The sequence below is a fragment of the Streptopelia decaocto genome, assembly GCF_964273445.1.
Source record: "Streptopelia decaocto genome assembly, chromosome: 2".
Classification (NCBI taxonomy): domain Eukaryota; kingdom Metazoa; phylum Chordata; class Aves; order Columbiformes; family Columbidae; genus Streptopelia; species Streptopelia decaocto.
Window position 1 is genome coordinate 147430576 of NC_138655.1, and position 27290 is coordinate 147457865.

Here is a 27290-nt window from a genome sequence, read left to right on the forward strand (position 1 = left end):
TTCTCTGGAAAGAGCTGGGAGAGGAAGATCTCCCTAGGTGGCCACAGGACCACGGGCTTTGCAGAGGAGCAATGCTCCATCAGTTGTATACATTCACTCTGACCATGAAAAAACAGATTTGCTTTCCTGACACCTTTTCTATTCTTCATCCTGGCCCTTCTGGTAGTCATAGTCTACACTGCAATAGCCACCTGAGACTACAACCTCATTGATCTGGGCACTGAGCTTAGGCAAAACCAGAAGGAACATCTGCCCAAAGAGTTTTCACTCTAACAGGCAGAGGGCAAGATGTAGCAGGAGCAGAAAGAGGCCCTGAAAGCTGCTTTGCTACCAAGGAGCATGGCACTCAGACTTCCCAAACTGCAGAATAATGGCTTCGTGCATTACACCACCCACTGAGCAATCCCACTTGGATGTGACTTGGGGCTGTCAGTCACCATCAGTCGTTAATTGTGAATCCAGCCCAGGAAATCCCTCAGATTGTCTCAAAAATCATGCAATTTGTTTTCTGGTGTCTGACCGTGGAGCTAACTTCAGCCCGGGTTTTCAGGTTTTGTTCTGTAACAGGAGAGCTAGAAGCAGAAGTGGCTGCTTTTTTTTGTTTTCAGAAGGAAAGCTCTGTTTCTCGGGTCAAGGACCTTTGACTTGACTTGAGGGAAATCTTCAGTGACTGCAGGACTCCAAACAAATCTGTTGAAGTGCCTCCTTCCAAGGGCTACACCTCCCTTCACAGCCCACGAAGTGCTCTCAGAAGAGGTGTAACAAAAAGAACCCCCAGAGGCAGAGAGGCAGCTCTGAGGTGTGCTGTCTTCTGTGCTTTAATCGTACCTTCTGCAGGCTGCAGCCTCCTGAAGACAAAAATGTGTCCCTTCCCTTCACCTTGACATTGTCAAGTAAATGATCCAGATTTCCTTCACTGGAGTGGCAGCTCCAGTCTGTGCCGCCCTCTTCCCACTCCCTGAAGCCAGTGCCGCAGCAGTTTTCCCAAGGGAGAGCCGAGAGCTCTGGCAGCAAGGAGCTGCTCTGTATGGTGTACCATAACTACCCAACAGGGAGCAAAACATTTTTGGCTTGGGAAGGAGGGATGTAAACAGGACTGTCTCCTACAACCAAGGAGAGCAAACAGCTCAGAGCTGCAGACGTGCAGATGAGAAAATAAGCCTGGAATTGTTTTCATACAAGACAGTAGAGACAGGTATTTTTAAAACCCACAACTCCCAATTTGCCTGTCAGAGTCAAGAGATTTAAATAATAAACCGTAACTTGTGCCAGAATGGCTTCCTTGATGGAGACTCGTGCTACCATCACACCCACAAGAAACTGCTTTGTGACAAAACCTAAACTTTCTACTGACTGACTATGCCAGCTACAAGTTTTCCCAATCAGAAAAGCCACAGAGAACTCCACAGGTACCCTGTAGGGACAGGGCAACAGGTGCTGGCACGGGGTCCTACTGGAGGTCCCCCTGCTCCTGGTGGCATTGCCCTCGGTCAGCGCTTCATGTGTCAGTGGCTGCAGGCCCACAGCCTCGCTGCTGGAGCATGAAAGGAGAAGACGCCTGCAGAAAAGTGGGTCAATGACAGCTACTCCCAGTGTCCTACAAAACGAGGGCACTGGGAAACCTGTAGTCAGTTCTGGCCTCTCCTGTAGACTTCTCCCCTGACCTTGGACTCACCACATAACTTCACTGGCCTAGTTTTCCCGCTATTAACTAGAGCACATATTGAATAGGACTTTAGTTTATGAACACGTGTAAAGCACTTTTTGATAGCCTAAGGTGAAAGTCATTAAAGACATGGTGAGCAGTTGATGGGCCCAAGCAATTGGTGAAGTGAATTATTCACAAATACACCCTTTTGAGAGTCTCACTAAATCAAAACAGATTTGCAAATTATTTACTTGTTTCTAACATCTGAATAAATGATGGGCAGGAGAGAGATGGAGATGCTGGCAACAAGCAATGCTTTAAAAACACTTGCAGATGTCCCAGTGAAAACAATGGTGAGGATGAGCCCTTCGGGTGTGTGGCCAGGTGGCAGCAGGCACAGCCAGCTTTGAGAGGGTCTCCTCCAGTGCCTCCCTGTCCCTGGTGGCCCCCGTCTGCAGGTTGTCCTCATGCTGAGAAAGCTGACGCCTTTCTTCTCAGCTGAGCCATGCGCTAAGGTCAGGCAAGGAGCAAAGGGCCAGAAGGTGCCTGTTCAACTTGTCGGAGAAGACAACCTGCCCCCCGTAGGAGCGTGCTCCCGGGGCGGGCTCCTGGCCCAGGCCCCTCTGGCTTCTCTCTCCGCCCCGGCCTCCCAGCTGGGCGCGCAGGGAGCAGCCCGGGACGGGCGGGCTCTGCCGCCTGGAGCCACTTCCAGGGCCGCACGCACGTTCCCCCGCCGCCGGCCCGCGAAGCGCAAGGAACCGCCCGCGGTCCGGGCGGGGGAGGTGGGACGGACCGGGGGGGCGGGCAGGGCGGGGCCGGCTTCGCCCCGTCCCGCCCCCCCCGCCCCGCCGCGGGCTCGGCGCCTCCCGGCTGCCGCGGCCGCTGAGCGCGGCGGCCCCAGCCGCCACCCCAGGGTCTTGCGGCGGCTGCCTGGAGAGGTGAGTCCCGGCAGGTCGGGCAGGGGGACAGCGGGCAGCGGGAGGAGGGGGACGGGGTGTGCTTGGGGATGTCGCGGGGCGGTGATGGGCGGCAGCGGGGGGACACATCCCTCGGGTTCCCAGCGCTGCTCCGGCCGCTTTGCACCTGCTCGTTCCTCTCTTCCCCCCCGTGTATCTTGCCCACAGCCCGAGCCCAGCGCAGGGCCCGGCTCCCCGGGGAGCCGGGTGAAGCAGCGGTCCCGGGAAGTTGCCGGTGCCGCTCGCCGGAGCCGCTCACCGGGATGTAGCGCCCGTTGCTGCCGTCCCCTGCGCTGGGACCGGGCACCGGCTGCCACTCAGTGCCGGCCCCTTGGACACCGACCAGGCTGTGGCATCACGTCAACTGCCGCCCCTCTTGGTGTTTATTCTTATTCCCATATTTACACAGCAGTCAAAGAGATCTTTGGGGTTATTTCGGTTTTGGTGGCTGTTTTGAACCATGCACAGTTGCAAAGGAGATGAAAAAAACCTGTTATGTTAGAGGGAGATCTGTGCTGTTTGGTCATTTCATAATTGCCTGAGAATTACAAATTATGGCCTTAGTCTGCTGCTGGATCTGTGCCGGAGGACTCTTGCATCTATTAAGAGGGGTTTTTTTGTCAAGAGTTGAACATAATGGCTTTTTTTTGTGGCGTGGACCCTACATGCTAAGTTACTCCAGCCCATGTCTTTAAGTAAAAATGGGACGTACTATTACGAGTAGTCACTCTGATCCACACAGTCAAGACATTAAATCTTGGCTAGTGACAATGAGAATTGTGTCCTGCCAAAAAGTATTCAGCTACACTTCTTTGCATGAGCTGAAGCATTTTGTCTGTGTTACTTTAAAAGTTCTGATTCTGCCCAGAAACACTATTGCTGTTTGTGGGTAAGAGACACATGGAAAATAGCAACCTTCCAGCTTCAAACTGAAGAATGTCAGATTAACGACAGAGAAGGGCTCTGCAGTTTGGAGATAGAGCCACTGCGAAAGCCTCGATTTGTGCCAGCGCTTCATTTGCAATCACAGAGGCCAGATCTGCCCTACCCTGCTATGCTCTTGCAGTTCTACCACTCACCATGGAACCACTTGGAGGAAAAAAGAGAGTGTGGTCCTGCCAGATGTTCCCTTTGCCAAGGATGCTGAGGGCAGCGGGAGCGCGGAGGAGGCCGAGGCAGGTTGCTGCCGCGGGATAGAGAAGCTGGGCAGGGCTGTCCCCCTCACGGCAGGGTGCTCTCCTAAGCTGTGCCACTGGGCCATGGTATAATATCAACTGGAATACCAGTTCGGTCTGTTGTTTTCGAAGGCTGGGCCCACTTCTGCATCTTCCCTTCCTTTGGTGATGTTCAGGATTTCTCCATGGTGCAATATGTGTTCACCAGGTCCTGGAAAAGGCAAATCTTTCAGAGTCGGCTGGGCTGTGTGTATCAAGTGGCATGTTACAGTAGTATATTGTTCTTTAGATGCATAACTTCACTGGCCTCTTATGACCTAAAAAGCACACAGAAAATAAACAAGGGCATATTGTTTGGTAGGAAGGATGCAGAAAATTCTTCTGCCTTATCCATTAGTTAGGGAAAGATTACTTTTAAGTGTTTCTTCTGATTGTCAGAGAAATGACATGGCACATGTGAGCTTGGTTTTTGCCAAGCAGGCTTTATTTGGAAGGTGATGCATTTCTGAACTTCTAAGTCACCTTGGAACTAGTTACAAGTGCATAGCAAAGTCCTACCCAAATCTTCTCTTCTAATTAATTTGGCTGGAGGCCATTCTAATTAACCTTGAGGGAGTTCTGGGGTGGGAGACCTTGGTCTGAAACAATTGTTCTCTTGTAATTTGCTGTTCACAATGTGTTGACCAAGCCACGAGCTGCATCTCTGAAATCCTCTGGGTCTCTTGCTGAAGCCATTACACCATTTTATTTGTTTTTTAACAGATGTTGTTTTCCACTTCTTGAGTGGAAAGGGTTATCTCACTTTTTGTAACCTTGTTATTGTGCTTTGTTTCAAGCCCAGTGGGCTCAGGCTTGCTGGGGAAGCTTACTCACTAGTTCCAGCTATGAAGGAAGGGGTTGGTCGGCCTTTCAGCCGTCTTGATGCGATTGTTAAGGTCTCTATGTGAACTGATGGCATCTTTCTACATCTGCTGAGAGATAACCCTCAGTTCTTCTGGTCTTGGCAGTGCCTGCCAAGAACAAAGATCAGCAGCAGCCTCTTCGGCACCCAAGTGTATTACAGTTAGGATATTAATAGAATTTTCCTGCCATAACTTGGACCATCTCACATGGTGGGACAAGGGAAAGGGTTTTGGAATCTGAGGTAGCTAAAAAAATGTTAAAGGCTGAGTTACACTTTTTGAAAGTGCCAAGGGCACCCTGCATGTCATCAAATGTATGACAAAGAGGTAAAAATTAACAGTTGTTTCTGAAGTTTTAGGATGGTCGCTCTTCCCCCATCATGATGATGGCTGCTCACCTGGTTGGCCCAGGGCTCTCACCCGTGCTCAGGAGCTGGGCCACATTTCAGCAGCCTGGGCTCACCTCCCCGGCGGGCAGCACCACAGGGATTCCCCGTAGGCTTCTCCAGTGTCGGTCTTTCTTTTTTTTAAATACTAATGCACACAAATGCTACTTTGGCATTTGTTTTCTGGTAGTGCAGGAGGTCAGGGGGAAATCCTGCTGGGACTACAAGGCAGGACGCACAGATGCAAGAAAGAAAGATCAAAGGCGTCTATAATACAGGAAGAAGCAGAGGGTCAATCCAGAAGAGAGGGCATTTGATTATACATACAAGGGTAATATAAAAGGGATAACAACACAGAAGAGGATAGTAATGTCTGAAAATGAGTAAACAGATACGTGAGGCTATGCTGAGAATTTATTTACTCCAGCAGACATAATCTTTATCTCTTTGAAAGAGGAGAAGACCCCACCAACCTTGGAGTGCCTCCGCTCCCAGACACGTTTGTGAGCAGGATGAAGTGTTTGTTTACGGATCTCTCCTCCGTGAGTCCTGGCCTGATGGGCCGGCCGGTCCTGCTGTGATTAGGAGGATGCTAATGTGTGTAATCCTTTTGATCACAGAGCCCAGGCTCTATAAGTCATGTCACTGTCACCTCAAAGAAGTTCAGCTATGTGATGGATCCCTTATTAAAAATTAGTAGTTTGAAAGATTTAATACAGTTATTATTGAGTTTTGGGGGTTGTTTTGGTTTGTACAGATGGAGGGCTTTTCTGTTAAATGATCATGATGGAATCCTAGCATGGGAGTAGCTTATTAGTGCTTTGCCCATAGGTATTTTAGGTGTGATGGTTAGCCTTTAACATCTTGATTTTAAGATGTGAGCCAGAAATGTGATTCCCTGTGCTTTGTTCCATCATAGTAGATTGATCTGTACAAAAGTGTCATGAACACCATTGGAAACATTCATGCAAGTCCTAAGAAATATCCTCTTCTGCAGTTCCTTTTTGGGAGGGAAGAGCTGGCTAATTACACTTTGTTTAATAAATGTACTATTTTGTTCTCCTATTGTGACAAACAAAAGCTGTCATTTGAGGAAATACACCATATGCTGCCAGTTGGTCTAAGGACTGGTTGTATCTGGAGCACAGAGTAGCAATGAGTGCTCTTCAACAATTGCTCCTTCTCTGAAAAAAATCTGGACCAATTTCAGTGGAGTAATGTGCTGCTCTGTCATCGGTGGAAGCAAGCTGTTGACATTTTGAAAAACAGCTAATACGAGCAGCAGTATCTGTGCATACTTGGACGTTTCCACTCTCCGTGTATGCATTTACTTCTATGTGGATGCTTAGGAGCCTCAGCGAATCAGTGCTTGATTGGGGCTGGATTTGGCAAATTCAAAAATCAACATTATTTCAAATACAAACTCCCATCCATGCATCGTCAGACATGTTTCAGCATTGTGTGAATACAGTACTAAAGTACCCACGGTACTTAAAAAAAATAATCTAGCTCTCTACCATTTTTTCGTGGCAAATCTGAGAAGGTAAACTTTAAAACATGACTTGAAACCTCCTAACAAATGGGGCTGGCAATCCCTGGAGAGCAGCCGTCACTCGTTACGGTCTCCCCCAGGAGATGCTCTGTGCTCTCTTTCATGCCACAGTGAGTTTGCTGATGCATCTGCACCAGTGAAATGCAAGACAGGAATAACTACCTTGTTCGAGTTAAAGAAACTCTTTAACACACTTCTCCTCCCAACTTCCTACTTTTATTGGAGACACGTAGTATCATTAATTTATTCTTTGGCACAGTTCCTCAGTGATTTCAGTGACGACTTTTTGCTCAAAGAATGCAAAGAGGATGTGAGCTGTAATTTTCACTGTCTGTGAATCTCTGTGTTAGAGAAAAAATGTGAATCCTCCTGCCCACAGGTAATGAGGGTTAAACACAAAAATTCACAGCCTTCTTTTTAATTTCTGTGAGATGAATGGGAGAGACATGCAGGTCTGGGAAGATGTGCAGAGCCAACATAAAGTTGGCTTATCTTACACCATGGCTTTGGCACATCTTCTTCCCATGTAGTCAGCAGAGATTATTATGCATTTAGCATTAGTGGCTTTGAAGCTCTTGGTGTTGGCTGCAATGGGAAATTTTTGAAGTTTTGTCTGGTGCGTGTCCATGATCTGATACAAGTCCTCTGGCCAGGACTCTGTTCTTGTGCCTTCACTCAGGACATCCACTGCCTCTTTGCTGTGTGGGATCCTTCCATGTGAGCGCACCTCTTGTGTCTCAGCCTCCCCATCCCTCCCATCTCTGGGGAGAGGCAATGTTTCTCTTCCTACTAAGTGGTGTTTGCTCCCTTGCCCAGCCTCCCTGCCCTTGGCACCCTGTCCCCTTCCCTGCAGAGCAGAGGATGTCAGGACAGCGGGGTGCAAGATAGGTCACTGGTGGCATTTTGTGATAAAGTGTTTGTTTTACTTTGGACAGTAGTATCAGGGATGGGGGGAGGAAGCCACGTTGTAATTCAGGCAGGGTGGCTATTTATAAGACTTGGAGTCTCGTACAAAAGGATTTTGATTTTGTGGGAGAGAAGATCAGACAGGTAAACAAAGTTGTGTGTATGATGTATTACCTCGGGGAGTTGTACTTCTAACACTACTTCTTTGTACATCCCCAGAGGACTTCTGCTCCCCAAAATCAGTGCACTGATCCTCCTCAGCTCTGTGTGTCTCACCATGGAGGTTCATGTGGGATTACAAAGACCGGCAGCCAGCCCCATAGGAGAGAATGGAGGCCAACAAACTGTAACTGAGGAATCAAGATGGGAAATACCCAATTTTCAAAGTCTGGAAACTCCAGGTGTGGGGCATGCCAACAAAACAATACCTTTTTGGGGGGTGGAAGGAGAGGAGGATTGTAAAAATGTTTAGTTTCCATCCCAAATCCCATGGTTCTGAGTCAAGATCGGCTTCATCTGCACTGTTCCTGATAGATCGTCATTTAGCCTATTCTTGAAAACCTTTGTTGATGGAGATTCACAGCCTCCCAGCATAACCAGTAGTTAACTATCATCATGGGTAGACAGTTCCTCCTAATATCTAACCTAAATCTCCCTTGCTGCATGCTAAGCCAGTCCCTTTGGTTTTCCACATCTGCAGGGAGCAGTTCAAGTTTATCACTGTATTTAGCAGCCTGACATATTTGAAACTTGTTATCATCTCTCATTCTTTCACCCTCATTCCTCCTCCCTTTTCTTTCAACTAAACAAGACCGTTTCTTGTACCCTCTTCTCAAGGGGTCACACTTCCTAAACTTTTAATTCTTGTGAGCAAGTGGTAGGGAGCAGCATCTTGCTTGAGGTAGGGCCCAAAATTGGATATAGGGAGTAAAGAGTCTGACATAATGCTCCTCTTAGTATGTCTCCAAGCCTATACACCTCTGTGTGCCAAGCCCTGTGCTTCTCTTAATGTCTTCTCTCTTTGTGGCTCTAGCCCCCAAGACTCTTTTGCTCCATTTTGCACTTCTGCATTGCATCCTTGTTCTTCACCTGCCCGTATTGAATCTCAGTCGCTAATTTCAGACTGCGTCTCTGATTTATTAAGATTTTATTCTAATTTTAATGCCTGAAAATGCTTGCAGCACTCCCTACAGATTTGTAATTGTAATCTTTATTCTAATTTACAAGACATTAATGGAAATACTGAACAGAGCAAGACCTGAGGCACAGCCCTTATATGTCTTTTCAGGTTGACATTGAATTTACTAACTATTCCTGGAGTACAGATTTAAAACATTTGTATACCCACTAGAGTAAATTATACCTAAATTATATTCATCTGGTTTGCATATAAGACTGTCGCATGTATCCATCAAAAGCTTTCCTCATTCCAGTGTGCGATTTCTACTGTTTTTTCCTCCCTAGTCACTATGCTCCCAACTCCGTCAAAGAAGAAAATTAGACTGATTAGACTTAATTTGTTCATGACAAGTCTGTGTTTTCTCTTTTCTCATGACTTTGTCATGTGGGGGTGGATGCAGTTACAGTGCGGGGTGAGAAGCAGGGAGCTGGAATTGCCGCTGGTCCTACTGGATCACACACTTGCTCCCTTCTGCTCCGTGATAAATCAACACCTGTTATAAGTATTTGCAAGTGGGTTGAATAATAATTTGTCTGAGTCGATATCAAAACCAGGCTGTTTGATCTATGATACCCTCAGATGTCTCCTTTCCCCTTTTGTTTGAAGTTAGATACTACGTTTGCCCTTCATCCATCCTTTGAGAATTTCTAGGAGGTATTTACTCATGACTAGTTCCCTACTTCCCTACTTCCTAACTCCTAGCCTATGCTTAACTAAGCTCTGCTGAGTTGAATACATCCTACTTATAATAAAATTAATCTCTTCTTTCTGTGTTCTAGACTATCATCTTTGAATTAAATATCTAGTATTTGTTCATAGTGAACATCGTTGTTGAAGGCTCTTCAAACACATGGATTTTGTCTTTCCCAACGGAGTGTGTGTCTGCAAGCCAGGGATGTGCTGGTGGTTGTTTCTGCAGCAGAGGGCAGGGGCAGAGAACTCCGGGGCAGCTGCACACACAGCAGCCTGACGTTTACAGTCCCATCTGACTTTACTGTCCCCAAAAAGATGAAATGATTAAGGTAAAAATCTCATGTGTTTATTTTTGATAAATTGTCTCATGCACACATGCAAAACCAGAGTGAGAAAACAGGAGTGATTACAATGACCAAAGACTTACATATTCTCCTGGGATGTTGTTCAGGGTTATATTTAGACTGAGCAAGTACTACCGTCTAGTTTTAAAACTTCTACTACAAGAACCTGTTTTCCATTGCTGTAGTCTGTCAAGCTTTTATCACTTGATCTGAGACTTTCAGGTTGTGTCTCTCTCTCAGGCTAAACTTATTTTAATATCGTCAGCTAAACCAATTCAACCATTTCCAAGAAAAACTAGGAGGGACGAGAGAAGGAATGTTGTTTTGCCCACATTAAAAAGGGGAAAGAAAAGAAATCCTCCAGCTGTTTGATTGAGACCGGCGGTGCCATCATATTCGGGAACAGGATTTATGGTGACAAGGCTCGGAGACGTCCGCACGCATTCTCTCCAGAGTTGTCTCTGTTTCTAGCCGCTCTATTTTCTGAAGATTTTTCCCTCCCATCCATCAGCACCCCTCAGGCTCTGGTGCTGAGCAGCCCACTCGTGACCAGGCCCCACGCAGGGACGGTGCTCATGCCTCCAACAGCTCTTCGAGCAGAGCGTGTGTGCTTAGCCCCAGCACGGTGCCCCTGCCAGGGCTGCGGCGGTGGAGCTGGGTTGTCCCCATGATGACAGCTCCTGCTTTTGCCAGGTACAGGTGAGATGGTGTCTCTGTGAGCAGAGAACTGGCACAGAAGTGCTTCTGCTGGAAAAGTAGACAGGACAGAAGCTGGTCAGGAGGGGAAGGAGGAAAGTTGGGGTGAAGGATGTGAAGGGAGGACTGGTGGGGAGAAGCTGTTGAGGGCTGCAGAAGGGCAGGTTGGGCTGACACAGCGGTGGGCAGTGCAAGGAGAGCTACCAGACTGGTGGGACTAGGAGATGGGAAGGCAGGGAAGGGATGCTGGGGGCGGTGGGAAGGAAAAGTGGGAAATGAAGGCACCAGTCTGCACGGTGGTGAAGAACTAATGGGAGTAGGAGAGAGGTGGGGGCTGCCTGGACAAAAGCGTTGGTGCTGGATTAGTCAGGCATAGGTACAGAGTAGAGTGAGGTAGACAAATTACTGCAACTGATTCTTTCAGCTTATCCCATGTCTTCATTGCATGGGCACCTGACTTGCTACACCTGGTTTGACATGCAGAGGCACTAGGTTCTTGCAGCACTTGCTTTCCCCATTCCTGGTTCAGTTTTATGGCTATGTTCTTTAAAAAATCAGGTTGTAGACACTTCAGAATGGGTGCCTGGAGTGAAGAGGATTGTTTACACTTTAGTCTGTCTGCATAAATACTTCTGTCTGGCACACGTCTGATATGAAATGGGAATAATGTCACGCAGACGTGAGTGAAGATAAACTAGTTTAATGTGTGACCCATCTGGATAATATGCTTTGTAATTCAAATGCCTGTTAGTAACCCTGTCTTCAGAGCAGTGTTTGGATAGCTGCTGTAGATAAAGCCTGGGAAGACTAGCATCACCTAGCCTGTGTACAACTGAAGCAGGAGGCTGCAGCCTTCAGTAGCCTGAAGTCATGTAATTACAGACTGTGGCAAATCGTGTGTCCATGTAAGGTGCCTTGATTTTGGCAATTCATTATGTTTATATGCTTCATTTTGCAACACGAATCATGTTCCTTTGATGTTTTCTTTTCTGTGAAGTTGTACAGAATTGCTTACAAAAATGCTGTAAGTAGTTGTGCAGAGGTGAGCAGGACAAATCATGCTCAAGAAGGGCTTCTAGGGGTCATATTCAAATAGTGAAAGGGTTGCCACCTTCCACTTTATTTCAGGTAGCAGAGGGTGGGAGAGATGTAACACTGGGCAACCAGGGCCAAATTCTCGATCACTTCTGGTCTCCCACCCAATACGTGGGTGCTGTGCCAGGATGCTCTCTGGAAGCGGGGTTAAGGGAAGGAGCACGCCAATGGGCTGCTGTGGACGCCACGCAGAGAATTCAACGCATGCAGGCCATATCAGAGCATGGAGGTCAGAGCTGCCCCTGCCACTGCTGCAAGTGCTGGCATTCTCATCGCTGTACTGGTCATTGTACAGGTGGTGGTGCCACCTCCCAAAATAATAAGGCTTGGGAACCCCTGCTACTGAAAAACCTGCAGGTAAAAGCCAGCCATCAACAGGAACCAGTGTATTTCCCCCACCAAGAATGGTCTCCAGAAGCAGCTCAGGGGAAACTCTAGCACCAGATTTCTCCAGGGTGTTTTTCAGAAGTGCATTGGGCTTTTCTCAGGGACAGCTATGAGATCCTTGCATTTGGACAGAGCACCCTGAGACGAGGTGCTCTGATGACATTTCCGTCTGGTGGTCCCATTGTGTCCCACTTGCCGAGGCTGCGGGTCCCCATTGTGTCCACGTACAGGGGGAGTGATGCTGATTTCCACCAGTCAGCCTGTGCTTGTTTCTTTGCATCTGAGAGTGTTGCTGAGAAGTTTCCAGAGAAAAGCTTGGCCCCTGTTTCCAGCGTAATGTGGAGTTGTACCGGCTGACGGGGACAAGTCGGAAACGCTGGCAAGATAGCAGGCATCCTCAGGAAGCAAACCCTATCAGAAAGCACTGATGTCATTGGCAAACAAAACAAATGAGTGCTGGAAAAACAAACTGTTTTCCAGCGTTGTTGATCTTCCCTCAAATTAGAAGCTCTTTGCCTTTACTCTTTGGCCCAGTCTGACAGATTATTTACAAGACAGTGCTGCAGCAATGTTTTTTTTTTTACTCCTGCCAATCTAATTTCTTTGATATTTTTTCTTTTTTTGGTTTAGATTTATTTATCTAAGGGAGGGTGGGAAGAGCATCCCAGCACTGCAGCCAGGTTTGGAAAGCTGGCCAGCGTCTTTGTGGATGTTGGGTGCCGACACGGTTGATGTCCTGCAGGCTTTGCTGGGGCAGGGCCTCCGGCTCCCCTGCCCCCCGCTGGGTTCTGTGCAGGGGGATGGTACCTCCGTGTGACTTTTGCATGGCCTTTCAAGGCCAGTGTCCTGACAGTGTCCCAGCTAGCAGTTCCCCGCCACCACTTTTGCTGGCTCCTGGGAGCTTGTGCCATGGGCACAGAGCTTTTCTCCATGTGATGGGTCTCGGGAGAGCTCGTCGGGTTTGGTGCTGAGGGCACCAGGGCAGGCAGAGGGGTGAAGGCTTCTCTACCTTGTTTGTTCCCATTGTAGAGCTGTGGTGGGCACAGTGACAGAATCTGGCTCCTAACCAGGCTGTCCCACCACCCGCAGCACCACGGGATTTTCCCTTCTACATGTGATATGTTTGCAGAGCCAGAGGAAATGGTCGCACCAGTTCCTCATGGTGCATTTCCAGTCTGCTGCTCCTCACCACCAGTGCCAAAAAGAGGATCAGAGTAAACCCCACGGGCTGGAGGTTTCCTGCGTACTCATCTTTGGCTCTCTGGTGGCTCCATGGCTGCAGTGGGCGGCACAGAGAGGGTTAATGTGTGCTCCAAGCCAGCCTGACAATAATAGCAGGAAAAGCACATTTCTTCCTTGCACCTGTGAGTGCTCCGATGGGCTTTCTGCTGTTTATGGTAGTCACATTGGATCTTTCTCTTGTTAGAAGCTGAACAGCTCTAGCAGCCAGCTGTTCCCCGTGCTGTGCTCATACCTGGCTTCTTGCACGGTTCGGGGCAGCGGGTGGATGGAAAATCAGCCTTTTAGGTCAGCATTCAAAAATAACCCACAAAGCCTTCCCTTCCTTCCAAGAGGGAAGGGTCCTGCTCCTCCCTGCTTTCTGTCTGTTTGTACTTACTGCTGGCTCGCTTAGAGCACTTACTCGGAATTTGGAGTCCTATTCTAGCAAGGGATACTCCTAAAATATCTTCGGCACAGAGCCTGATTTCTCTGTTTTTAAAGGGTGTGTAGTGTTACATGTGTGAAAAGGGAAAAGATTAATTAAGCTCTAGAGAGAAACCAGTTTAAGTGCTCGGCAGGCTCTCAGACTGAAAAGCCACTTTTGCAGCGTTCCAGGTTACCAGTTGAATTATGTCTCTGCATAACAACCCACGCCTGTTTTTCCACGCTGTGGGCTGTCCTCGGGCGAGCCCATGGCTGCTGTGGGCAGCACATGGCAGAGCGGCTGGAGAGTCCCTGTGTGCCCCAGAGCCATACACCAGGCTGGCCCGGAGCGGCTGGACCGACCGGCTCCTTCATCTGCAGAGCATCCAGGAGACGGGGCGGGAGCAGAAAATGGATGGGGCGCTGGATAGGCAAAAGGTGGCCATAATGTATGGAGAGCTGCACCGCAGAAACTGGTTTATGTTCTAAGGCAACCCATCAACTCCTGCGTGTATGTAGCCTTAGACACTTAGTACTAATAAATGTGCAGCAGCCATCTCAGGAGTTGTTCCATCTGAAGTAAATTATTGTCAGCAGCAGTGAACAAAGTTCTCCATCTCTTCCTGCCCAAGGAGAGCATTAGAGGGCTGTGTAGAAAATGCACTTGCTTTTCATGATCTTTGCATAGGCAATCTCCTTTTGAGCAGCTGCCAGTGCTGGGCTCCTGTCCCTCAGGTAGACCTGCTACTACTGAGGACGCACACTACTCACCAGGCATGTTCAATGAACTCTTCATGCAGGGAAAATCATCTCGAGTGTTTGATGTTTTACATAACAAATCTGTTTCTGTGTTTCACTGCTTCTTTATGCACCTCTCTCCTTCTCTCTCTCCTTCTCTCTCTCTCCTTCTCTCTCTCTCTTTCTCTCTCTCTCTTTCTCTCTCTCCCTCTCTCTCTCCCTCTCTCTCTCTCTCTCTTTCTCTCTCTCTCTTTCTCTCTCTCCCTCTCTCTCTCCCTCTCTCTCTCCCTCTCTCTCTCCCTCTCTCTCTCCCTCTCTCTCTCCCTCTCTCTCTCCCTCTCTCTCTCCCTCTCTCTCTCCCTCTCTCTCTCCCTCTTTCTCTCCCTCTTTCCCTCTCTCCCTCTTTCCCTCTTTCCCTCTTTCCCTCTCTCCCTCTTTCCCTCTTCTGGTAACACAGTTCAAGCAAGAAGGAATGTACCAGAATGTGTCCATTGTTGTGCACAACCTACAGAATAGATCATTACCTTCCACTCTTTTTAAAACTCTGGAAGAATGGATATTCTGTAATTGCCATAACAAGCTGCGAGAGTGGTATAGACAATAGAGATTTTTTCCGGCCAAGTAATTCAGTTTGCTGAATCTTTGCTGTAGTCAGTGCAGAACTGAGGGCTGTCACTGGGAAGAAATATCTTGGCTGTCTTGGAAATCATTGAGACACAATAGACACAGGCATCTCAGGTTGTTTCTAGTCATTTTACGCAGTGGAAGTGTGCTGTGAAAATAGACCACACTTGAAATCTTAGGTTTTGTATGTCTCTAGTTGAAGATTACTGGTTTCCAACAGGCCAACACAGGCCAAAAAGAAAGTAATCTGTAAAAGAGACTGTTCACCTGGAGTACTGCATGATATTACCTGGGTTTCTCATGTGGTTGCATAATGAATTTTTGTTCTCATGCATATTTTGTCCTTGTTCATGTGAACATTTTTTCTTAATTGGAATATGCAGAGCTTTAGGGAGAGTCATATTGCCTTGTAATCCGCCTCCTCCTCCTGCAGCAACTTAAATGTAATACAGAGCACACCTCTTCATGATGGGGGAAAATTGTTTTTTACAGAAACGCCTGACTCAAATTGTGGGCTTACCTCCTGTGCAGAAATTTTTTTGAGATCACTTAGTGAAATCCGAAAGCTGCAATCACCAGTGAATTCTTCAGTGAAACAGACTGAGTCAGCACCAGCACGCTGCTTGGCTGGGTGTGTGGAGGTGTATTGTGTGGGGAAGGTCAGCACACGATGCACTGGCATCTGCATGCGCTTTGTTTCATCTGTCTTCTTTCCAGGGTGGAAGACTGGAGCCAGGGGATGAGGCTCTGAGCTCCAGCAGCCTACCAGCTGATCAAAGATAGCTTTCCTTGTTTAAAGCGGCCTTCTGTTTGTTTCTGGTTTTATTTTCCAGTGATGGGTCCTTCTGGAAAGAGCTTTCTGATGGCACAGCTGTGAGTGAAACCAGCACAATATGTTCAGTATTGAGGACCTCCTGATTTCTCATGGATACAAATTGTCCAAAAATCCCCCGTATGAGAACAGATATGATGGATACCGGCATGACATCGCGGGGAATAGATCTGCTCAGAGAACGCTGAATGGGTTTGAGGCAGACTCAAGAGCTGGGGCTTACAGCAAGAAACCTTTGGTGAAAACCAGCTCGAGCAGCACGGAAAGCAGCTGTGGGAGCCAAGGGAGGCAAGCAGGTCCTGGTTACCACCATGACCTTCAGGGTTTGTCCACTTTTCATACTTCAGAAGGGGGGTAAGTTTCAGCATCATGCCATGGCTTTGCTTTCTCTTCTTTTTGGTCCTGACAGATAACTAAGCATGACCCTAACCCTTGACACCATCTTCCTCTGATCCTTTCCTGCTCCCATCTAGTGACAATTTCCATGCGCTGGAAATCCACACAAAGCAGTGGTGCATCCATTCACATTCTGCCAGAGCAAGGCCTTTGAGAATATTGGGGTGATGGGAAGTGGCCAGGTGTGGGAAAATTTCATCTGCTAATATAGTCTGTATCAGAAAGGCCGTTCTGGTGGGCTTAGAAAAGTGTAGTCCAAGTATATTAAAAAAAAGGGGGGCAAAACCTCTTCCTTTTTTTTCAGTTTTTAAAAAAACTGAACCCAGCTGCTTCTGCCACATACATGCCCTGGGTTTTGCTGTAGATTAAGTCATGTGCAGGTCTCCTTGGGTGTTCCTGCATTCACTGAGGACATTCTTGGTTTTTTTAAGGCCACTCTCGTGGAGTAAACATGAGAAGGTGCCTGTGCGTTTCTTTTCAAAGCAGCTCAAAACCAGTGGAAGCTCTTGTCGTCACTCCATAAACGTGCTTGCACAGCCGCGGCTGGCTCACCGCGGAGTACGTGCGCGCCGGGGCCGCGGCAGCCGGGCAGGAAGAGCTGTGTGTACACACCGCGCTCGGCCATTGTTCTGCGGCTATTTGGGTGCTGCAGATGAACAAAGGAAAGGGGCTAGAGCAGAACTGGAAGCCAGGAGCAGGACTGGAAGCCAGCCCAAGTGTGACGATGGTTTATGAGGAAGAGCCCCTTCCTCCTGCCTAATTGGAGCTTGAAACTGAAAGGAGGGCAAAATACTGTTGCCTTGGGAGCTTGTCCTCTTACGAAGACCTTTGGTAACATGTGGCAAGGACACGTGTCCCCTGACTGCTGGGCTTGTCTGCTCTTTCCCTTCATATCTCTTCCCCTTGTGAGCCTGCTTGCCTGGAGCAGGAACAGATGTAAAGCAGTCCGAGGGCAGTGAGTCCCAGCCGCACTGAAGGTCCCCAGGTGGAACTATCCCTTCTGGAGAAGGAAGGAGAAGATGCAGGTTTAAAGGTTATTAGAAGGATCCTTCATGTTGTATTTTGAGTGAAGTAAACTGGATGATGATAAAATGAGAAAAGATACTGAAAAAAGAATGAAAGGGAAAAAGGTTTTGTAGCAGGGGAAGAGTGTGCAGGGGTGTCAAGGGAGGTGATGCTTGGCCTTGGAGCAGATTTTACAGCATGTAGAAAAACTGATATGAAGACGATATGGCTGTACAAGGCTGGAAGTGATCGTGCTGTACAGCAGAGCCTGGGTGGGTGCACGGCAGTGGGGAGGGGGCTGCTCTGCCTCTTGAATGTAGCAGAGGTGTCTGTAATGCTGGAGGAGGCTAAATACAAACTAATACCCTCTGACAGTTTGAATGTCTCTTTCCAACATCTCGAAATGCAAGGGGTGAAACCTGTCAGTCTACAGCATAGTTAAATATTATATCCTGATTTTTAAAAGTGGCTTTTCCCCATGAAATAGGAAATGCAGCCCTGGAAATGGCTTTGTCACACTTCCTCAAAAATAGAAATATTTTTTTACTATTATTGTTGCAGCAAATTCTGATTCCCAGAGAGCCTATTGGGAACTCTTACAAGGCACTAGCAGCTACGAACAAGGGAAAACCTTTGTACCAGCTGTCCCTTTCTTGCCATCCCTGGGTGTGCAGAGCATCTCTGGTGCAGAGCCTGGCGCTGCTGCTGTCCTGCTGGCACAGAAGGGAGGAAGGAGCGAGCTCCGTGGGCCAGATCCAGGGAAGCTGTCTGCAGCTTGGGTGCTGCAGCACTGTGTTTCAGTTGCTGAGCTTCAGGGTGAGAGTCCCCCTCCAGACCCGCTCCCCTGCCTGCGAGTAGCATCCGAGGCACAGGGCTGCCATGCAAGTGTGAGCTGTTTTGAAATGGAAGAGAAGACTTTTGTGATGACCCACTTTGGGGTGGTTTGGGTTGTTACATGTGGGCTATAGTGAACTCCACCAGGGATCTTGGTCTTGCTGTCTGGCTTCTGGGCTATCGCAGGAAAAAGGTTCCTGGTTGTGAGGCTGGGATAGAACAGCACACTGCAGAGACTTGGTGACCATTTGGGCCTGAAGAGGGGACAACCACTCAGCAAGGTCCAGCACGAAGATGCTACTCTTCGGGCATCGCAGGCTTCCTGCAACCAGCTGCTGATGCTGCCTTTCCAGTGCAGCACAGTGGCTTGAGAAGGCCAGAAAAGGCTGTGTGTGTCCTAACCACCTTCCCAGACCTTGACCAGCTCCACAACAATTTGGAGCATGACTCAGGCTCCTCAGATAAGGAATTATCTAAACCACACTCATCCTCAGACCACTGATGTAGAAGAGCTAATCACCCTCCAAACATGACGGAAGTGATGTTGTCCACCTCATTGCAGCCCTCGCAGACACGTTTGCAGGGCTCAGAGTGTTTCATGACGGCAGGGGATGATGCAGTTACCTCCACTTATTGGGATTCTTCTGCTGATCAGTCCTGGCTGAGAAGGAGGAGAGAGGCTTCACAGCAACTGCACGTGGGCACGTCACACCACCCACTTCTGCTGCTTGCAAGGGGGGAATGACACCCCGGCAGAGCGGGGAGGTGATGTTTTGCTCCATCCTGTTGTTCTTCAGGCAAAGAGTAGGGGAGCAGATGGTGGGAGGACTGTCCTGGCTGTCCTTGCTTAACTGAGCATTAGGAGGCTGCACAGTAAAGGTTTGGAACAGGAGACAAGGCAGAGAAAATGGGAAAGATGACCCTGTGGGTAGAGATGAGAGGATTTGCAGAAGGAGAACTCCCTCCTGCTTCTCTTCTGAGTAGAGAGAAGAGGCATTCTGCTTAGCTCTTTATGTGGGAGGAACTATGTTGGTAGCTAGCAAATTTAGAGATAAATAGCATCATTAATGAGATAACCTGCTGGTAAAAAATGAGACAAGTGTACTGGTGTTTCCCAGTGTTGAGGCTTGGAAGAGTGTATGTGAGGATAGGATCCTAAAATAGAAGAGAAGCTGTCAGCATCCAGAACAGCCCTCTGAAAATTTTTCCTCCTTGCTGCCAAGTCCTGGAAATTTCTTAACGATGCCTCCTCGTTGGGTACAAAGTCTGTCCTGGTGCCTGTGGCTCCCCTAACCTGAGCTACTGGATGTCTAACGCCTGCTGCTTGAAGGCAGAAACAGGGACAGGAGCTCCTGTGGTATTGCTAGATAGCCCTGCAGTGACCTCATTCTTCAGGGGTTTGACTTCGTGGTCTGTGCCATACGCCTTCACTTCTAGCCCCGTTCTGTGGGTTGTGCAAGGGCCTGTTGCTCCAGCGTTGCCCTGGGGGAGCTGGGCAGCTTCAAGCCATTGCTCTGAGGGCGGTGGCTTAGTCAAGTGCAGTCATGCAGCTGGTGCAAGATGGACTGATGGCCTTATTTCTTGCAAAGGCCTAAAATTCATAGAAAGCTAGCAGTACTTTCTTTTTTTCGTTTTAATGGTTTTTGTTTGATTCATTTTATATATAATCAGTTCAAAGCACTATGACAGCGAATGTGGTATTTGTTAGAAGCAGGCCTGTTACGAAAGAGTTCATAATGTTAAAATCTACCTCCTTGGTCCCATGGGACCGCTCCATCCTTGGCACCCCTCCCAGCTGTGAAACACTTACAAGCCGCTGTGTCCGGGTGTGCACTTTTTTCGTGTGTCGGTACCATTGGAGTGAGACAGAGTTCCGTGGTGGCACAGCTAGAGACTGGCTGCTGCGGAGGGGGACTGTGTGGTCCCTTCACTGATAATACGTCATGAAGGCAAAGACTGCAGCAAAGTGGGCATTTGCCATCCAGAGATGCAGCATTGCTGAGGCTGTAGTGAAGCATCTTGAATTTGCGGTGGCTCTTGGGTGTTTCCCCTTGCCACCACTTCACTTGACAGCAACACTCAACAGTGTCGTGTATCCTGGCAGGAGCCACGAGCAGCATGGTTGTGCTGTCCTGCCTCCCACAGCTGCTGCCTGCAGCTGTGCAGGAGCCTCTCTCCATCTTTGGGAGCAGAAGAGTCTTCAGGCTAAAGCTGAGCTGGAAGGTTCCTGAGGAGATGGAGCATCCTCTCCCCCTGCACATCACAGTGCCATCCTCACCAGGGGCTCACAGGGACCAGGAAACACCCTGTCTGTGCAACCACCTCTAGTGCCTGAGCCAGAAGCTGCAGAGGCTGGTACTGTCCACCTGGTGAACAGGTTGTAGAAAAAGTCAGGTTTAAAATGCACCAAGTACCTCCTTTTAAATGTCTTTTCTACATTCACGTTCCAATGATGATGTAGTACAGGTCACAGTGGTTTGTATCTATGCTCAGAAATTTATTGCTGGAGCCTAGTTATTAATCTTTTAATCTTTAAAAATAAATCTAGTCTTTAAAACAGCTTTTAATAAACGGAGGAATATCCTTTCCGTAACTGAAGCTGTCCTAACTTAGGGCTAGTTTACTTTAATGAATGTTTGAGCCTGGGTATTGTTTGTTTTTTAAAAAAAGCAAACTAACCAAAACTATTCTGTTTTAGTGGTTTCCTAGGAAAGAGTCAAGTAACACTTTCCTTCCCTATTCCTGATTTCCTATTAAATCCTTTAAGCGACCATCCTATTCCACTCTTGTGCTGTTAGTTGCAATTGTTGCAAGTCTCAGTATTATTGTCTACCATACCTCCTTCCCCCAAAGTTTTTATATTTGGGTTGATAAGAATTTGGATTGACTTCATTTTTTTTTTTTTAATGCTGAATTAAGTTTAGCAACAACATCTCTGGAAATTTAAAGATAAAGATTTTTAGATGCTTTTCTAAAAGATACACTACCACTGAAGCAGGAATCATTTTCAGAAGTCTGATGGCCTGTGTTGAGCAAGATGTCAAACTAAATAATCATAGCCGTCTCTGCTGATCTTGGAATCTATGACTCTGTACTTCCTGCCGTTTCTATAGACCCATTTATGATGGTGATTAAAATCAAACAGAGCAATCTGTCCATTCCCTCCTCAGTACTTCTAGACCCTGCTTCTCACCTCATTTTGTAAAAGCAGATACAAATGGTGCCATAGAAGCATGGGAATGAGATGAAAAGGTAGTTTTGATAATCTCAGAAGGCAGCATTTGTTCAGCTGCATGTTTCCACATGCAGAGAGGCATGGAAATGTTCATTGTTACAGCAATCAACTTTCCAATATAGGAGGTGTCCTGTTGTATCTCACTGATTAACAAAGTCGTTTGTTACTTCCTGGGGTTCGGCAATCGAACTGTACTTTGTGCTTCAGAGGCAGAACATTTTGTTCAGATGTTAAGTCTTAATACAGTTGAATTAATATGAACAAGATGCTCCTTATCCCAGTTTGGATTTTAAACTTTTATAGTCGCAGGATGAAGTTATTAATAACATACATACAAGAAAATTGCTGTGGATCTGGATTGCTTAGTTTTCATTCTGAATTTTCACAAACTGCTGTTTGTATATATCATTGTTTTTAGTAAAAAAGAACCAGATGACACGGTTTATATACCTTGGGGTAGAGGGAAGAGAAATAAATTCTTAGGTTCTATCTATGTACTTGTCCTATTTCTGTCGATTTTGATTTTTCTTTCCAGTCTTATGCTGGTGGCAGCTTCATAGTGTAAAGGCAGTTATATTGTTGGACACCTAAGGTACAAGAATAGCAGAACATGGTTCAAGTAGAAGATTAATTATTTATATAGAAAGATACTAATTTTGTTCTGCAGTAATACACTAAATAGTTTGCAGTCTGTTCAGAACACACAGACAACTTTTCTGTTCCTGTAAATGTGTGTTCTGAATTTCTAATATGCAATAAAATGTCTAATGTCTTTCATATTTCAGTAATACATTGCTGGAGTTAATCTGTCTTTTATGTAACAGCGTTATACTTCTTTTGAGCTACTTCAGATTTCAAATAGTGGTTCCATCTTAATCAGAACTGTGCTGATACATCACTGTTGCTGTGGCATGTATCATTTCATCCAAAGTACTTTCAAGATATTTGTTCCCTTTGGAGGATGAACAAGAATCAACACTGGAAATGACATGTTTAATTTAATCTCTTGTACTAGGATGCAAATCATGCTTGTTACAATTCTGTATCTTATGAAATAGCCCCTTACCTGTTCTCCCCACTTCTGCTTTTTAGCTTTGGATTCCTATTAAACTTGTGTACCACAGTAGTCCCCTTGATGCCTATAGGTTTTGATATAGCAGAGTGCAGAAATAAGTTCAGCACAATTGTTTCTGGTGTCCGTCGAGGAGGGCTGTGCATGTTTGCACAGCACCGAACTGTGTACATTTGTTTCTCTTTCTAACAGCTTTGCATAGCTAACAACATGCCAGCAGAGCATCAGTCCCTTCCTTTACTCATGTTAATGACTGACTTTTAAATCCTCTCATTAAAATCATAAAGTCATCTGTTTGCGAATAGATTTCACAAACCCCATTGGCATAACTCAACATTTGACCTCCTCGTGGCCTTACCCATAAGGGACACACAAGGGGCATCTGTGCAAGCCACCTGTGACATTGCGTTTCTTTTTCAGGGTTTATGACAGGCCTCCATTAGCCTGGTCTTCCCAGCCCAAGACTGATAAAGATCTTGCCTACTGGAGAAGACGAGGACAGGACTTCAGTGTGCTCCTGGGCTATTCCCAGAAAGGTTGTGTGGAAATGAAAGGCCTGGCTGCAGCACCAGGGGGTCCCCGGCACACCAAGGAGAGCCAGCTGAAGGTGGGGACGGCTGCAGGATACGTCAGGAGAAGTGGCTTGCAGGAGAGCTGCGAAGTGCCTGGTGACTGCAAATGGCAAAGTCTGGGAATGGAAAGCTGGAACCAGCCAAAAAATGTCGGGAGGCAAATGTCCGAGGGTGACAGGGAGAAGCTGCTTCAAGAGCTGTATTCACTGACCCTGGGAGACAACGTGCTTGGCGCCCACAACAAAGGAAAATCGCAGTCGTTGCCGAGGGTCCTTTCGCCCGAGAGCATGAGGTGCGTGGAAATGCCCTCCCTGACCAACAGTAAGAACTCTCTCAGTGTAGCTAAAACCCCCTCCTACCCCCCAAACAGACCGAGTGTGGAACCAGCCAAGCACCGTGGAACGGGAGGCCGTTTCGTTCCCCTGGTAAAACCCAAGTATGGGAGACCTCTCAAGCCTCCATCCTACGACCTGCAGCGACAGACCAGGGCACCTGCAGAAACTATGGGTTTCCAGGACCACTGCCAGAAAGAGGAACCCACCTCCTACTTAGCCAAAGTTAATGAGCCTAGGCAAGATGCTTGTGTTCAAGACTCTGGTTTGGAGCCCCCAGTCTATGTACCTCCTCCATCTTACAAATCCCCATCTCACCAAAACGTAACCCCACATCCCCTCAGTGAAGTGCCTAACGACGACACACCCGCCAGCAGCGATCAGCAGGGTCCTGAGGAGCGGGTTGTCCCCTGCCAACGACCAGCCGTGAATACTTTTGAAGCGGGGGGTGACCCTTGCAAAGACAACCATCTTCCTCATGGGAAGCAAAGCCATGCGAGGCGTCCCGCTGACCACCTGCGTTCTGTTCAGTATATTCCCTTTGATGACCCTCGGATACGACATATTAAAATTGCACCACCGGGAGGTCTGCAGGACAACACTACATACTCTGAAAATGCATGTAGTCCCAGTTCTGGTGCTTTGCAAGAGAGAAATCTTGAAGTACAGTACAACAGTGCCTTTTTGGATGCAGCAAGCTTGTCCAATTCTGCAAAGGGAGAAAGAACTTCTGACAGCTCCACCCATAGTAACAGATGGTTGGCACCATCCATCCGAGATCAGGAAAATTGTGCCTTGCCGGACCAAAGAGGCAGTTATAGCACAACTAATCACAACCCCCATAATGAAGCCAGTGCGGAGTACACAAGAGGCAAACTTTCTGTAAGACATTCACATATGGACAGCACCTGTGAGACTGTTACAAAAGTGAAAAAGTTTGAACCTGGAACCGGGATGCAGAGCAAAAAGAGTTCAAAGAAAAAAATGAATGAAACTATATTTTGTTTGGTCTCTATCCCAGTTAAATCAGAATTCAATCTGCCAGATACAGATAGGAACAACAACATAACCCAGAGCCCTGATAAGAATGGGTTTGATAACAATGGGGCTTTGCAAGAACAAAGTCTCCTAAGTATGTCTTCAACGGACTTGGAGTTACAAGCACTTACAGGAAGCATGACCAATAAAAATGAGTTACAAAAACAAGAGCTGTGGAGACCAGAAGAGTTCAGACAAATGAATGACCTCAGATTTATTCAGCCTGCAAAACACAGAGAGCTCAAATACTCTGGCTCCTGGCCAGGTGATCACTACAAAGACCAGCAGACACAGACCAATTTCACTGAAGAACCTAAAAGCCCACAGTTTCTCCCTGATACAAAGCCTGGGCAGCCCAATAGTAACAAACCACTGTCTCCAAAGCTCCTAGGATGTACAGCATCCATGATCGGGTCAAAACAGGCAGGGCTGCCTTCTGATGAGAGAAGCTGCAGACAGAGCACATGTGGCATGAAGGGTCAGATGTACCTCAGCCAGTCTAGCAACAGTGCATTTTCCAGGACTGCCACGTCAGTCCTTCAGTCCCCCTCCCCAAAAGCCCACCAGAGCCAGCCCACGCCTGCCCAGGAGAGGGAAAACGGCTTTCTTCCCAAGGGAGATGTAGTTAAAGGAGAAGCAAGCGCTCCCTGCAACAGTAAAGAACTGTTTGGGCAGTTCCTGTTGAAGCCTGTAAGTCGCCGTCCCTGGGATGCAATAAGTGAGCTGGAAAGTTTTAACAAGGAGCTGCAAGAGCAGGAGGAGAGCACAAGCAGTGAAGAAGATTTGGAAAGTGGTGCAGCTTCTCCGCAGGCAGATGCCCTTACAGAGAGGAGGGCATCCAGAAATGAGAAGTCCAACCAGGAGCCAAAACATGGTGGGAAATTGGAAACGGTTGTGCCAGAGATGCCTGTATTTAGGTCAGGAAGAGTTAAAAGTAAGTCTGAAAGTTGGAGCGTGGGGATGGAGCATGGTTGCGAGCCAGGCTGCGTTGGTGCTGGAGGCTCCTGGCAGGCAGGAGGGAGCAGTGAAGGAGTCAGGCCAGCAGATGGAAGTCTGATAACAGAAACCAGGACAGGGGAAGCCGAGAGCAGAACAAGCAAGCAGCCAGTTCGCGTGGGCCCTTTCAAGAGAGTTTTGTCCAGTAGCCCAAGCAGTTCATGTCCCAGTAATCCTTTCAATAACCCTGTCTTGCAGGAGATGAGTGAACACCAAAATTACCTAGACTTTGTTAAACTGAGTAAAGGTGCAACTCTCACAAATGATACAGAATTAGAGGGAGGCTCGGTAGCACACTTATCCTTAACGAAGAGGAACCAAGGACGCTCTGAGCCAGATTTGAGGTCAGTGGGACTTGATGTGGCCCCAGGACCTGGTGCTAACAGTTCTGATCACTCTTCAAATGCAAATGCAGTGGAAATCCCTGTGAATGAGTCATTGGAGGCAAGAGCTGCAAGAATTTTAGGTATAGATGTAGCAGTGGAGTCTCTCCTTCTGGATGACCATGTTGGACCCCATCCAGGGCCCAGCCCTGCAAATGGTGCCCAGGACTTTGAGTCATCAGTGGGGAGCACAGTAAGTGACAAAGAAGGAAAAAAAGATAGTTCTTATGAAGGCAGACGAAAATGTGGCTGGACAGAGAGCGCTCTCTTTGTTGGAGCAGGAGGCCGATCTTTATACCCTGATGAACACCAGAGCACTCAGCAGGAAGCCAGTGCTAAAACCCTGGTAACCGAGCAAGTTCTTGAACAACCTGCAAGTCCCAGCCAAGGTGAGGAGCAAAACTTGGTTTGCAGGTCAGCTGTGTATCATTCAGAAAAGAGAATGAGAAGCACCTCGAAAGTGATAGAGACACTCCAAGGCAAGCTCGCATCTCCACCAAGCCGGACTGCCATGGATCGCTTAGTGCGAATGAAAGAAGTTGACTCTGTGTCCCGGATGAGACGTCTGAGCATTAAAAGTGCAGACTCGGGAGAGGATGCGGATGAGGAGAAGCTGTCGAGGGTACAAGAGGAAAGAGGAGGCAAACTAGCAAGCTCAGGGGCTGTTTCCAAGCGTGTTATCTCTCTCAGTGAAAATGGATATTTAGGTGGAATGGACAAGAAGAAGATGGACAGAGATTTTTCTTTAGGTAAGAGTCTATTATGGGAGATCCAAGTGGGTTCTGTTTCTTTATGTAATGGGTATGATCGGTTTGCTCACACCCACGTAACGCTGCTCAAATAGTAACAGGCTGTAGGTGGTACTACCCCTATCTGTTTGCCACCCCCTTTGCTCTCCTTGTGGAATAGATAACATGAGTGTTTGCTGATCCCATTTTAGGAAAAGTTACTGTAAAACTCACTTGTGATACTGAAACTCATTCACAGAGACTGAAGCACTCCCTGAGGTTTTCTCTCTGTCTAATTGTTTCAGGGAACGGCCAGCTTCAAACAGCGGAGTTCAAACATAGTTGCTGTAGTGCCAGTGTTTGGGAAGATGTGGTGATTTAATCATAGCCTCTCCTTGAATACCCATTTTTTCCCTCTCTAATACTTAAGTAGACACATGCTATATCAGAGTTCAGAAGAAACTAAAAATAAAAATCTGATGTTCCTTCTGTGAAGCCTCTGGGAAATGACTGCATTAAAGGGCCTGGAAAATTCTCTCTCTCATGAATATGTTCCAGATCAGATGTTGAAAATAACTATTATCCCCAGGTCAAATGGAAAGTTTACTTTTTCAGTGAACACCTTTTTTTGTGTGTGTGTTCCTTATTTCTCAAAAGCATGTAAACTTGTGTAGTCCATATGCATGCCCAAAGTAACATAAGCTGTTCTTCCTGCCAAACGGTTTTCCTATGGCGTTGTGCTGAACAACTGAAAATCAGTTGTTGCCATAGATGTGTGTAAAGGAATAAATCTCCCAGGACACATGTCTAGTCCATTAAATTAGTTGGAGTGAGCAAATGCATGGTGTGAAAGCTGTTAATATTAATCTCCTCCTTCCATTTTCCATCCTCTCTGTAACAGCTGACACTCTACCTTTAAATCTACACAGGTTATTCATTAA

General features: G+C 47.3%; 1 protein-coding gene across 5 annotated transcripts in view; it reads left to right on the top strand.

Annotated features, from left to right (window-relative positions):
• Positions 1 to 2494: 2494 nt before the first annotated feature.
• JCAD (junctional cadherin 5 associated) overlaps positions 2495 to 27290 on the top strand; it is a gene marked incomplete at its 3' end in the record, with an annotated part of 33269 nt that continues 8473 nt past the window's right edge. The window contains exons 1-4 of one of the 5 annotated variants that reach the window (XM_082044118.1): positions 2495 to 2586; positions 15760 to 16112; positions 22721 to 23164; positions 23243 to 26370. In XM_082044118.1, coding sequence (XP_081900244.1) covers positions 15820 to 16112; positions 22721 to 23164; positions 23243 to 26370 — 3865 coding nt within the window. In that variant the 5' untranslated portion in view covers positions 2495 to 2586; positions 15760 to 15819. Of the gene's footprint in view, positions 2587 to 9523; positions 9728 to 15759; positions 16113 to 22720; positions 26466 to 27290 lie in introns of those variants that run through there. The other 4 variants (XM_082044117.1, XM_082044115.1, XM_082044116.1 and 1 more) reach the window with 4 other exon arrangements.